General features: G+C 40.8%; 1 protein-coding gene across 1 annotated transcript in view; it reads left to right on the plus strand.

The window, feature by feature from the left end:
* Positions 1–1019: 1019 nt before the first annotated feature.
* The window catches only part of LOC117287687 (sushi, von Willebrand factor type A, EGF and pentraxin domain-containing protein 1-like), a 52722-nt gene continuing 38763 nt past the window's right edge, over positions 1020–14978 (plus strand). Inside the window, exons 1-8 of the mRNA XM_033768217.1 lie at positions 1020–1129; positions 2553–2718; positions 5312–5451; positions 6506–6685; positions 9782–9970; positions 11259–11513; positions 13039–13230; positions 14298–14498. Of these exons, the coding sequence (XP_033624108.1) occupies positions 1075–1129; positions 2553–2718; positions 5312–5451; positions 6506–6685; positions 9782–9970; positions 11259–11513; positions 13039–13230; positions 14298–14498 (1378 nt within the window). The 5' untranslated portion in view covers positions 1020–1074. The remainder of the gene's footprint in view (positions 1130–2552; positions 2719–5311; positions 5452–6505; positions 6686–9781; positions 9971–11258; positions 11514–13038; positions 13231–14297; positions 14499–14978) is intronic.

The raw sequence follows: 14978 nt of genomic DNA on the forward strand, positions 1-14978 counted from the left end.
GCTGTTTTTCACAATGTTTTATACTATCAACAGCTCCCAATTACTCGTTTTCAAGTAAGGTTTTATGCTAAGAAAACAAAAATAAGTAGGACACCACATACAAATGGTACATGTTCACATTGCATTTTGGCTGGTAACCTTATCCTGGTAAGCAACATATGTCACTTCAGAGGGAGCTGTTTCTCACAATGTTTTATACTATCAACCTCATCCCATAACTCGTCACCAAGTAATGTTTTAGGCTAATTTTTCTTTTGAGTACTGTGTCCACTGCCTTTAAACAGTACCCGCTCGTAAAAAAAAAAAATTACAGTCGCAAGAGTAGAACAATTTCAACTTGAACGACGTGATCCCGACGGTCGGCAACCAATCGGAGATAAAGTGACGAGGGAAGTTTTGTCCTGTCATTCGTATTATTAACACTCCATTTTACTGTTTTTTTTGGGAAAAGGGTATCAGCAAGTCGTAATTGTGCGCTATCTTAATTTAAGAACGCAAATAGGAGTTCTCGGTTTTCAGGCTGTAACTTATGTTCGAAAGTTTATTTAGAGTAGTTCTATTTTATTGACTTTGAAGTTTAGCAGAGGAATCCCGAACTCTGTGCCGGTGACGGAACAAGCTGCCTCTGTGGTTTTGTTTGGACATTTTTCAAGATTGATGCTCATCAGATGTTTGGAAAGTTACACTGGTGTGTAGGGGTGTTTTGGCTTGGAATGTGAATAACTCGACGGGCCCATTAGTGACTTCCCCTAGTAAATTGAGTAGAGGATCAAGCTGTGAGCCTTCTAAGTATTGTCCGTGTATGTTTTGATATTGAGGATTGTGCATTGTATAATATGGGACAATGATTACCAATAAATGACCGTGAACGACTGCAGAAACTCCGCAACTTAAACGAACGCATCAATTCGCAGAAACCTAGACGTGCAGCTGTTTGAACCAGTTACGGATGTACAACAGGGTAGCTATAAAAGCCCCGGGTATAGGGCCTATAAACCACTTTTATGTCATTTTCGACATTTGAACTGCAAGCAGGAACTTTGAAGCAACCGTCGTCGTGTAATTTCAGCACAAATGGGGCTGTTTGCAGCAATTGCTGTGGTTGCTGTTGCGTGTTTAATTTTCTGTTGTAAGTATCCTTATTTAAAGAGTTATATTTTAATATATTATTGCAAGCTTCAAACGATGCGCAGTTTTCATATCTTAAGTGGATCTAAAGAATGCTCTGAAATATATTATATAGTTATTACATGTCCTAAGTTGATGGAGTCTTTATATTTTGTTTTAATGTCGCTTAAGGGGCTCCGTAGGAAACGTAGTATGGGTAATATGGTCAAATAGCAGCCTTCTCACTTGGTATATCTCAACATATGCATCAAAATAACAAACCTGTGTAAACAACAACAAAAATAATAATAATATCGAAGTCTTATATAGCGCACGTATCTACCAAACAAGGTACTCAAGGCGCTGAGTATATACAAACTTTCAGAAAGATATGTTATTGAAGTGATGAATTATGAGACCCAAGTATGTATAGCACCTTATAAGGGTTTACAAGGTGCTACGGCGCATTTAGCAGCCACCGCCAGGAACACCGGGGCGAACCATTTCTCTTTTCGATAAGCGCGCTGGGTTCTTTCACATGCGTTACACAACACATGGGACCAACGGCTTTACGTCCCATCCGAAGGACGAATCAATGGTTAAGTGTTTTGCTTAATTAAGGACACAAGGTGTCATGGCTGGGGAACTCGAACCCACACTCTGCTGATCAGAAACACCAGAGTTTGAATTCGGTGCTCTTAACCGCTCGGCCACGACACTTCCCATTACTCGTTACCATGCATGCAAGTAATGTTTAATGCTAATAATTATTTTGAGTAATTACCACTGTCTTTAAACACTTTTTACTAGTGTTATATCATCCGTTTAAACACCCCCACGTGATGCCCTCTTGACCAATCAATATGTATAAACTGTCTCAGGTATTTATGAGAAACGGCTCCCTCTGAAGTGACGTAGTTTTCGAGTGAATTCGAGACCTCAAGTTTAGAATTTGAGGTCTCGAAATCATCTGAAAGTACACAACTTCGTGTGACCAGGGTGTTTTTTCTTTCATTATTATCTCGCAACTTCGATGATCATTGAGCTCAAATTTTCACAGGTTTGTTAATTCATGCATGTGTTGAGATACACTAAGTGAGAAGACTGGTCTTTGACAATTACCAATAGTGTCCATTGTCTTTAAGGCTTTTAAAATCACACCAGTAATGTAATTATTTGTAAAGAAAATAGTGTTATTTTATGGTGTAAACTTTTATTCTTATCTTGGTATAATGTCACAACAACCATGATGTTTACCATTGCAGTGTATTGATGAAACGTGGAGGAATAAGAATAGTATTGGCCATAGGGCAAACTATCCAATAATCGGGAGGATGTTTTGATTCTCCAACTGCGGACAGTTCATATTGCTCAACTGAAATACCGCAATAATAAGTTAGTATGTACCTCTTGTATCATTGATATGGTTTTGTTTTGTTTTTTAGCCAAGGGCGGGAACCAACGATCATCACAACAATCTGTTGAAAGGGTTCCGCCAGTGTTGGACCGTGCCTGCCCCTCCAGTATTGCGGTCTACACAGACCCTCGCTCAGACAGCGCTCGTGTTTCATGGATTGCCCCAACTGCTGAAGACCCAAGTCAACCTGTTAGGTAAGTTATACCGTCTGTTCTCTACCAACCTGTCTTCCCTTATATGTGGGCGTGCAAACAGCCGGACGAATCCCTGTCGGAACTGTTGGGGAATTAGGGGAAAGTTTAGATCTTTTCGGTCCAAAACTCAATAAGGGTTAACACTCCTGCCGCACCCACCACGAATGGGCCCCGTGTATAATCCGACAGATAATGATCAGCGATTTATTTAAACGGGTGAATTTGCATTCAAACTCACACGAGGGCGCTGTGTTCAATGCGCATGGGTTCAACATCTACCATCTACCATCTATGAACGGAGATTCTGCGTTTCGAAATCCGCATGCAATTATCCGCAACATGTTGGATTTGGTTGTATTGGAGAGAGGAGTGGTTGTGGTGATAATGACCATGTCACCAAAAATGTGCAGTTGAGCTCTATTTGGTTTTCTTTAAAATGACAATAATGTTTTGCATTGTAAAACACAACATAGCTCCGTTTTTTTAATGGCAACGCGGCGCATGGAATTGTGATCCTTTGGTATGCGCTGCTAGCTGGGCCGGCATGGAGTAAGGGTGCACCCAACCAAACAGGAGAGTCGAGCTCATTAATATTTTGTAGGCCCTGAAATTATTCTATATTGGACAGATTTGAGAGCCCCAGAAAGTGTTTCAGTGTAAAAATGTTGCATAATTGTGACCTGGGGGTTGTTGACTTCCAACTTGAGGTATTTTGGAGACATAGGCCCTGAAAAAAATGGTCCTATTTGCTGAGAGGTGTAGGGAAATTTTTCAAGATTGATGCTCGGACGTTTTGAAAATTAGACCTGTGAAGGGGTGTTTTTACTTGGAGGGAGAATAACTCGACGGGCCCAGGGACTCCCCATATAAAATTGAGCAGAGAATAAAAGTTCAAGAGTCAATCAATAATTTCCCCTTTCAAGTTAAAAGCTGTGAGACTTTTAAGTATTTTTCGTGTATTTTTGAATATTTAGCATTTTGCACTGGAGCTATGGGAGATTTATACTATACCTCATACATATTCATGACACAGAGTCGAGTTCTCATAGGTCCAATCATCATCACGTGCCAGGTGTTAATTTTGCTAACTACCAAGCGCGCACGTGAGTATTCACGCAAGTGGTAAATGCGCATGACAAGTAATAGTTCCCCGGGAACTATTCTACTTGTCATGCGCACTACCATTGCGCGACGTCATCCCTTGTTGCTATTGATCGTGGCACCGTTTTGTATACACGCACGAACAACAGCGCTCTCTAAGCGACATCCAACACACATGAACAAACTTGTCATTATGTGCATTTTGTTTCACAGTCGTCATTTTCGATCTTGCTCAAAACTCATGTTCCGGTAACTGAATATGTACGAAGTATAGTAAAACAAATATAACATGGTTTATTTCGGGTGACTAGTCGATGAGCTCCCCTCGGTATTGGAAGTTGACAAATTAGTTCACTCGGCTTCGCCTCGGGAACTAGTTTGTCAACTTCGCCTCGGGAACTAGTTTGTCAACTTCCAATACCTCGAGGAGCTAATATACACATATTGACTGGCAACGAGGTAACTAGTATACGTCTATTCCCACGAGGGACTTTGAGTGACCAGAAGAGCTACCTATTTTCCGAGGCCGAAGGCCGAGGGAAATAGGCCCCTCTTCTGGTCACTGACAGGCCCGAGGGGGAATAGACGTACACTAGTTACCGAATTATGCCAGTCAATATGTGTTTTATAACATAGCTCGGTCTTAAAATGTAAAGTAAGAACAGAAAAAGAAATGTTGTAGTTTGTTCACGGTTCAAGCCAAGAGAGGTCGCTTTTACCGCGGGCACTATTTGCAAAGACTAGTGCCCGCTCTGGTACTATTCCCGCAAAACACGCGCGCGCGATCAGCAGCCTATATTAGTTCATCCCACGTGACCGTGTTTCAGCCAACCAGAATACAGAACGAGCAAGAGGTGTGTTATAATATCGACTAGTCACATATTTTTTGTATACTATTTGGTGGGGTGCAGCAAAGGGAGCTCCAGAGGAATGGGTCAAGACGGTAATTGTTAAAGGAACACGTTGCCTTGGATCGGTCGAGTTGGTCTTTGAAAAGCGTTTGTAACCGTTTGTTATCAAATGCATATGGTTAGAAAGATGTTGTACAAGTATAATACAATGATCCACACAAACATGCCTCAAAATTGTACGGTTTTCCTTTTACATCGTCGGATAACACGGTCCGCCATTTATGGGAGTCAAATTGTTGACACTCATAAACGATTTAGTGCTGCCGGCCATACGCTACCTACGACCGTTTGAATTAAAAATGTGTAAAAATCGCACTGTGACTTTTGCATGAACGGCAGACAAATAGGCAGCGCCTAACGACTTGTCATCAAATCTAGAGGAAATGGGACTTGTTGGAGTTGAACTGACGAATGAGGGCGCACTTGACATCTTGACATCCTTTTGAGGCCGATCGTCTGCTCCTCCTCCTCTCCGTCATACCTCATCTCATGGCTTGACCTTTCAATTGTTAATTTTTTCTTTTTACCTCCATTATGGTTCTACTTTTGGGTTTCCCTACTTTTCTCTCACTTTCATACAGTATCGGAAGAGAGGACGGAGGTCCTAGATCTGGTAACCTGTTCAGAGCCGATAATTCTCCCTACACCATCAAACATAGTGCTACTGATGGAAACGGAAACAAAAACCCAAACTTATGCTCGTTCAAGATCTCTGTAACGGGTAAGTACCGGTAACTGTTTTTGTGTACCATCACAACACTGACATTATAATAGATTTATTGCAACACAATATTCCAAGGGGTGGATCGAGGGTTAGACAATATTTTCTAGAAGAACGACCAGCACCTTGCCCACTATCCTTGGCCACACAAGTGGGGCTAGCCCACTACTTGCACAAGTTGCAGTAAATCAATACTATACTGAATTTGTATCCAAAAATCATTCAAACATCCTATCATCAAATGTAGCACTATCTTTTATGTGCTGTGCAGTGATGGTTCTGGAAAAAACCTGTGGTGTAGCAACGGAATAGATTCAAGACTGATTCCCTTCATATCTGAGATACAATACGTCTAGAAACTTTAAGGCTCCCGTGTGAGCCTTGCAAGTTTCTAGAAAGTAGAAGTGTAGGCTACCTACAGATAAGCACATCAGCAGAAGGAACCTCATCATAGTTCTACTGAGTATAATAAGTCTAACTTTTGTACTTACACATTCTTATGCTGAGAATAGTAAAACCATGCACACCCAACTCATACACCTCACAACTGTACGAGTCAGTTTAATGATGAGTCGCTTTTGTGTATATTGTTGGTATATACCTTCATGTGTTCGTCTGTCCTTGTTGTCCTTTGTCTTTGTCTTTGTTTGTCCTAAATTCATGTTACCGTACCTTGGTTGTACTATACTAATTAATTGTCTGTCCATAGGTTAGGGAACAAAAGAATCTTGTTTAAACCTTACCTAAATGTTGTCTTTAAATTGCTGCTTTATTGGACCATTGTGTACCATATAGCATTGAAATAAGTTTTACTGAATGAATGAAACTATTCCACTGATAAGCATTCTCAGGCTGATACTTGGGCCGAGGGAAAAGGATGCAATTTTCTTCAAGGTCAAAAAGAGACAAATCTGATATTTTGTACAGGTAGCATCTCAAAAAATAAATTGTTGTAAAGTTTGCTACAATACAAGTGTAGATCGATTCTTTCTAAAAGATTACTAGAGAACTTTTACTCAAAATCCTGGTTCATTTTTATTTTGTTTGTTTTAAGCAATAAAATGTGGGCTCCATCCAGCAGTCTCCATGGGTTATGTCTCCTGTTCACATCAAGACCTGTATGGATCGACGTGTACAATTAGGTGCACCAATGGATACTCCATTACAGGAGGACAGAGCAGCCGTACATGTCAAATAAGTAGCAAGTGGTCAGGGTATACACCATCATGTACACGTAAGTAAGGCAGTGGCTGGATTGGTGGCTACAGATTTGGCTGGTCGCCGTGACAACATAATTAAAGTATAGGACAACCTTTGACCACACACTTTGTAGCCGAAACCACCAATTTGAACCTGGAATAAAACTCATTGCACATGCAGATCTAGTTCATTTGTCAGAGATATTCTAACAATCAAAGTTTATAATGAAAAATGATTGTGTGAACCATTATACAATTGTTGCACGCTGTGACGGGATCCAGGGCGTGTTGTACTACCGAGGGAGAAAATGTCACCCGAGGCGAAGCCGAGGGTGCCGTTTGCCACCGAAGGTATACAAAACCCATGGACCCCAGTCATAGCGTGCAACAATTGTTTTGATATTGTTATTCTTCTTCGTGAAGTTCAGTTGTCATCTTCAAACATTATTAAGATGGAGTAATGCATAGTTTAAACAAAGTTTAATAAGCAGACGAACAGTTAAAATAAGAAACAATTCTTCACCTGTTCCCTTCGAACCTGCGTGTGTTTCGTACAGCGCTGGAAATCGACCAACGGTGGGAACAATCAAGGTGATGTACACTGGTGTACATCACTTTCCATGTTACCCGGCGCGCTGTGCATTACGCGTAGTGCGCATCTTTAGCCGTGATACATGCGTATTTGTTTCATGGCATGTGATTGGTTCTCGACCAATCAAACTTCACAATTTGTACAGAGGTATAACAATCTTAATTGTTGTACCTATGTAACAAATTGTGAAGTTTGATTGGTCGAGAAGCATTCATATGAGGGTAAACAAATATGCATGACCGTGGCTGCACAGTGTGGTGGGTAACATGAGTTTTGTTAACCGGTGTACATTACTTACCCGGTATATATTACTTCGAGGGAACAGTGAGGAATTGGACAACTGTTCGTCTGCTTATTAAAATCTGCATACGTAAATAGTTGAAAATTACAGCAGAACTTTGAGAAGAGGACTAATCATTTTACCAAGGTATAACAAAACAATTGTTGCACTCTGTGGTTTTGTACACCCTCGCCTCGAGTGCCATTTTCCCCCTAGGTTGTACAAAAACACCATGGACCTTGTCACAGGTGCAATCTTGGAGAGTTAGAAAAACAAATGGTAATTGCATTTAATCAATGAAAGCGTAATGATTAAATGAAACTGTTGTTTGTTCTTGCCACCTTATGGGTACTCTTTACATGTGCAACTACATGTCCCCTAATGGAGTACTGCTGCTATCACATTTGGGCTGGAGCTTCTGCCTGTCATTTATCTTTATTCAAGATTAAAGCCATTGGACACTTTCGGTAAACAGTAATGTCCAAGGCCCACACTTCATGTGTCACAACTTCTATATAATAACAAACCTGTGAAAATTTAGGCTCAATCCGTCATCGGAGTCGGGAGAAAATAACGGAAAAGCGCACCCTTGTTTCCGCACGTTTCGCCGTGTCATGACATGTGTTTTTAAATAAATCCGTAATTCTCGATATCGAGAATTGATATTTTAGTGTTTTCTCAAAAAGTAAAGCATTTCATGGAACAATATTATAAGAGAAGTCTTTCACCATTACCTTCTGTAAACCCTGTAGGTTATTTGTAAATCTGTGAATTTTAATTTTTTTTTTCTGTACCGAAAGTGTCCAATGGCTTTAAGCGAATTGTTAATTTTGTTGGTGAAGCGGTGGGATCAACGTAACAACCTCTTTCCTTCTGTAGGTCTGTAGCCAGCCTCTGTCTTTTCTACAGATTCTTTATTGATACATGTGCCACCAGTGTGTCTGACCAGCTGGTTCCTCCTATCAGTGTGTTTGACCAGCTGGTTCCTCCTATCAGTGTGTTTGACCAGCTGGTTCCTCCTATCAGTGTGTTTGACCAGCTGGTTCCTCCTATCAGTGTGTCTGACCAGCTGGTTCCTCCTATCAGTGTGTCTGACCAGCTGGTTCCTCCTATCAGTGTGTCTGACCAGCTGGTTCCTCCTATCAGTGTGTCTGACCAGCTGGTTCCTCCTATCAGTGTGTTTGACCAGCTGGTTCCTCCTATCAGTGTGTTTGACCAGCTGGTTCCTCCTATCAGTGTGTTTGACCAGCTGGTTCCTCCTATCAGTGTGTTTGACCAGCTGGTTCCTCCTATCAGTGTGTCTGACCAGCTGGTTCCTCCTATCAGTGTGTTTGACCAGCTGGTTCCTCCTATCAGTGTGTCTGACCAGCTGGTTCCTCCTATCAGTGTGTTTGACCAGCTGGTTCCTCCTATCAGTGTGTTTGACCAGCTGGTTCCTCCTATCAGTGTGTCTGACCAGCTGGTTCCTCCTATCAGTGTGTCTGACCAGCTGGTTCCTCCTATCAGTGTGTTTGACCAGCTGGTTCCTCCTATCAGTGTGTTTAAGTGTGAAACCAGACTCTCTGCTTCTTCTCATCCATACACTTTTGCTTTTCTGAGATGTAGAACAAAGAACCATTCCAACAACTTTATTCCTTGGAGAACGCTGAGCTCGGCCGCCCTCTGTGTCGTCTATGGAAGCAGCGTATCCATACCGCATGGTACGCGTATTTGGCGAAATGAAATCGCGTGACACGTGTGTATGGCAAAATAGCAAGATGTCAGCGCACATAGATCGTTTCTAGTGTGTTCATTGGTCAATGATGACGTCATTGTATGGCAAAATACTTTGCCATACATGCGTAACAAAAATGGCGTATGCGCGTCCATAAAAATGGTCTAACAACGAAAGCGTACGCACAATGAGACGTTCTCCGGGTTCTATTTTTATGCACACACTGCATCTCTTTAGAACTCCTTGCCTGGTGCATGTTTCCTTCCATCCTACGATGATCTAGACTGTTTTTAGAGCAATTTTAATTCCTACCTTCAGCTCACTTAGTTATTTTCATGTTTTATCTTTTTGTTCTTGTAGCCCCTTACAAAGAGTGGCTTTTGTAGCCTTGTTTAGGTCAACCTTGCACAAAACCTTACACAATTATAATTGTTTGTTTATTTTTAACAAAAAAATGGAAAAGGCCTTGTCATGAGGTTGATTTATTTCGTCAAGGCATAGACAAACATTTTATGTAATAGTTGTTCTCTTTTTGTTCTTAACAGCAAACAAGTGCCCTGACCCTTATCCAAACCTGAAAGATTCGTTGACTACCTGCACAGATGGCCACAATTATAACAGCATTTGTTTCTTTGCCTGTCAACCTGGTTACAGCCTACCGTCCAGTTCAACTGGCATAAGAACATGTAGAGCGAATAAGGTTTGGACGGGTACATCGAATCCAGTGTGTATCGGTGAGAATAGCTAAGAAATAATTTTTTAGAAAACATTTTTTTAGGACTACTGCTACCCGTGGAATCATGGTTTGGTCTGGAGATCTAAGAGTCTACAGTGGCGCCAACAAATTCCAAGCATTCCAAACTTATTACTAATAATATACAAATATAATGAGTTTTTTTTCACGTGACTAGTCGAAAGTAGCTCACCTTGGTATTGGAAGATGACAAACTAGTTCCTGGGGTGAAGCCGAGGGAACTAGTTTGCCAACTTCCAATACCGAGGGGAGCTCATATCGACTGGTCACCCAAAAAAAACATATTAAATTTGTTGTACTATACTTCCATGACTTCATACATAATCAGTTGTTTTAAAGGCAGTGGACACTATTGGTAATTACTCAAAACTTCTTGTTGACGAGTAATGGGGAGAGGTTGATGGTATAAAACATTGTGAGAAACGGCTCCCTCTGAAGTGCCATACATTTTGAGAAAGAAGTAATTTTTCACGAATTTGATTTCGAGACCTCAGATTTAGAACTTGAGGTCTCGAAATCAAGCATCTAAACACACACAACTTCGTGTGACAAGGGTGTTTTTTCTTTCATTATTAACTCGCAGGTTCTTTGACCCATTGAGCTCAAGTTTTCACAGGTTTGTTATTTTGTGCATACGTTGAGATACACCAACTGTGGAGGCTAGTCTTTGACAATTACCAATAGTGTCTACTGCCTTTAAGCAAGGGAAAATGACGACTGTGAAATAAGTTTGTTCAATGGATGTCGCTAGATATGTTCGTGCATGTGTACTACAGATGGCCCCCTACCACGATCGTAAAGTGCATGACAAGTAGACTTATCACGCGCATTTAACACTTGCTTGATTACTCACGTGCGCGCTTGGTAATTAGCAAAATTAACACCCGGCATATGATGATAAATGGATCAATGAGAACTCGACTCTCTGTCCTGAATATGTATGAGAATAGCTTATTGATAACTCAAGCAATCTCAACCTGCTTTAGCACAAGTCTACTTACTGATGAAAGAACTGGTATACCTGTCTTGTTAAAGAAAACACCTGCTTTGATCAACTGAGATCCAATCACACGCTTTAATTACTTGGGCACTGGTGCACTAAAACTCTACTTGGACTAGCTCATCCATAAAACAGTGTATGCTTGTCAGTTTTTAACTGATCCCCAAATCTAAATGCATTTACAGAAAAAAGGGAATTTCATGTTCTTTTTAACATGACTAATTAAATATTGAATTGATTGGATTGAAAGTGACATTTGTTTTTACAGACACGCAGCGTCCAGTCATAACTTGTCCAAGTACTATATTGGCTTATGCTGAGTCTGGTCAAACCACTGCGACAGTCACTTGGGACCTTCCGACTGTGACAGACAACTCAAACGAGAAACTTTCTACAAAGCAGACACAAATCGAAGGGCTTACTTCTGGAGCTGCTTTCAGCAGAGGTTCACATGTCATCAAATATGAAGTCAGTGATTCCAGTGGAAATAAAGCTAGTTGTTCATTCAGTGTTGTTGTGCAAGGTTAGTTTACAGTTTAACAGTGTCGGACCCATGTAGGCCCTCATGTTGTTACACTATTAAACAAACATTAATAAATACCTCGGACAGTTTCACTATTCCTATTGGTGGAGAGCGCGTCTTGTGGGTGTGTATAAACTTTTGTTTATGACCGGTAAAAAGTGTTGAAACATGGGCGTGACACACGAGCTTGCACATGTGCTTATAAGATAGTTTCTTCATTCCTATTGGTCGAGAACAACGGCCTGGACAGTTGTGTGCCACATCACGCGATACGCGCGACGCCCACAGCATTCCCTTTTAAGGAGTTGTTTACCCGAAAGCGGCGGAGGGCCTTCCCATTTCATAGCTGAAGGGGTGTTGTGTTGAAAGAAATCATTGAACAATTATAATGTTTGCATTTATTTTACTTTTTGACCAAAAGTGTTGATGTTTTATTACTGTAAAGGTATTTATGAATGGGAATCAAAGGTGTTGAATCGGTTTTCAACTAGTGGTTTAAGCCCGTCGAGGCCTGGTTTTTGATAATTTACCTTGACTTCGTCTCGGTAAAATTATCAAGAACCAGGCCTTGTTGGGGTTACACCACTAGTTGAAAACCTCTTCACCACACATTGATTCCCTTATTTTACTATCATAATAAATAAGGAAAGTGCATGATACACAATGTGTATGTGTACTGCACAATAGTACTGTGTGTTGTGGATGGGACAAGCTTTTTTTAATATGGATATACCGGCAGCCAATCACAGGATATGTATAGGAGGGGATTGTACATGTAAATGCAGCCACGTGTGATGTCTACTCAATGTGTGTGTGGGTGGCAATACACTGTCGAGTCACCACATGTATTGCTTGTGTGTACTGTGTTGTACATGCAGCCACATATGATATTTGATACTCATGTCGGCTTGAAGCCTTTGCTGTGTATCTGTGGTCAATGCTTTCAACATCAAGCTTCAAATTTTAAAGCCGGTTCGGTTCCAGGACCGGCTCCACAGAGTCTTTTATAATTGGGACTTGGTCTTTTAAAATCGGAACCGACAAAAGCGGGTACCCGGTTCCACAGAAGAGTGGACTCGCGGGTCCAGTTCTCAATTTGGCAGGTAGAACCTGGTAACCGAAGGAACCGTCCAAGCTTATTGTTCAGTCATTGAAACCAAACCAAGGCTGGAAGACGTACTTTAAGATGTCTCATTGTTGTATTACTGTAAGTGGGATGTAACCAAGATGGGGTGGTTTTCATGGGATCCACACTGGGGCTGATAAAGCCTTGTATACATTGTCTGTGCAGTTAGATTTTCATTTTTACCCATGCACCGACGAGTGTTAGCACTGTATACTTGGTACTTTTTCGAGTCTTGTTAAAAAACATCACAGGCATATTACTTGGGTGGGATTCGAACCCACTACCTTGCAATTCTAGCGAGATTGCCTGGTAGCTAAAGGCAGTTTGAATCCTTTGTTTTGGCAGCGGGTACCGCAACAATTTAATAGATAATAGTAATACACATTTTTCCATTGCCAGTTATTCAGTGTTCAGCCCGATCCTTCCTCCCTGGTCAGCGGATGATGTGCACATCACAGTTCAACTTTGGCTCTGTTTGTCAGTTTGAATGCTCATCAGGCTTTGTGTTGGATGGAAATAACACTAATGAATGCTTACAACAAGCAGAGACTGCTAATGGTGTTTGGAGTGCACCACAACCAACTTGTGAAGGTAAGGGTCATGTATGGCTGGTTAAAGACACTGGACACGATTGGTAATTGTCAAAGACCAGTTTGTTTCACTTGGTGTACATGTATCCTAACATGCATAAAATAACAAAGCTGTGAAAATTTGAACTAGGTCATCAAAGTTGCGAGCAAATAATGGAAGAAATAACACCCTTGTTGCACAAGTTGTGTGCTTTCAGATGCTTGAATTTGAGAGCTCAGCTGAGTATCTTTTAGCATAAGCATTCTCTCTCTCACCTGGGATAACAGACCGATCGATACGCGCTGCACGCTGCCATGACTGCACCGCCATTGCTGGGAAGCTGGCAGCGCAATGTTAGTGTTTTGCTGCTTGCTTGCCAATACGCCTCTCTTAAAGGCAGTGGACACTATTGGTAATTACTCAAAATAATTATTAGCATAAAACCTTATTTGGTAACGAGTAATGGGGAGAGGTTGATGGTATAAAACATTGTGAGAAATGGCTCCCTCTGAAGTGACGCAGTTTTCGAGAAAGAAGTAATTTTCCACGAATTTGATTTCGAGACCTCAAGTTTAAAACTTGAGGTCTCGAAATCAAGCATCTAAACGCACACAACTTCGTGTGACAAGGGTGTTTTTTCTTTCATTATTATCTCGCAACTTCAACGACCGATTGAGCTCAAATTTTCACAGGTTTGTTATTTCATGCATACGTTGTAATACACCAAGTGAGAAGACTGGTCTGTGACAATTACCAATAGTGTCCACCGCCCATCGCCTCGTTTTGAGTTAGCATTGTGACGTACCTCATGCATAAATATTAAGAGATGCCTATGACTCACTGACTTCAGGTTTATTCCATCATTCCCTTCATATTAAAGGCAATCACTTTTAGGCCTATGTACATGTTATTTTTCTTAAATATGACTTTAACAAAGTGGGGGATAAGGTTATGTTCTAGGAGGAACAATTATTTTCCTTTTTATTGAGTTTTGATTATCGTTTCTTTTCATCCTTTCTTGGGGGTTTGTTTTTATTCGTCCTCAAACAAGAGTTTTAAGAATGTTTGAATGCCATTTACCTTTTCAGACATTAACTGCCCGGCACTCAACCCACCAGTGAATGGTACAGTTTCTGGTGATTCCCCGCAGTGCCCTACTGAATATGGATCATTGTGTGAGATTGAATGTGACGATGGTTATGAACTCACAGGAAGTGGATTTTTTCGGTGTCTTGCATTGTCTGGAGCGTCTGAAGGATACTGGGACGGTGATGATGCTAGATGTGAAGGTAAGAATTACAAACATTTCATGCAGACAAACTAACAGACATAGTGTTTGGCTTCAAGAAACCATCTGTCATCTTGCGAATGAGATCATATGAGCAGTTAAATATCAAAACAGAAATCCCTTTTGTTCATCAATAAGAAACAAGCCTTGTCAACAATTCTGAGAAAGAAGCCCACGGATCTTGACAAAAATCAGCTCACTAAGTGAAATAATGGAAACAAAGTTTTGCCACTTTGCCAAAGGGAGGAAAAACTCATTAAGATCTGTACCAAAATATCATTTAGTTTGTATTAAGTAGAATTGAAACTTTAGTTTATACTGTTCTGACTGTTCTCTTGTGTTCATGAAGCTAGCATAAGTTTGCTTCACACTATTTTCTACTGAGCAGCTTTATGGAATATGGCCATGAGTTTTTAAATCCTAGAAAAGATGGCCTTTAATAATAAATAGTGCAAGGCTAAAAACAATTGAGATACATTTA

This window comes from Asterias rubens, chromosome 1 (assembly GCF_902459465.1).
Source record: "Asterias rubens chromosome 1, eAstRub1.3, whole genome shotgun sequence".
Lineage (NCBI taxonomy): Eukaryota > Metazoa > Echinodermata > Asteroidea > Forcipulatida > Asteriidae > Asterias > Asterias rubens.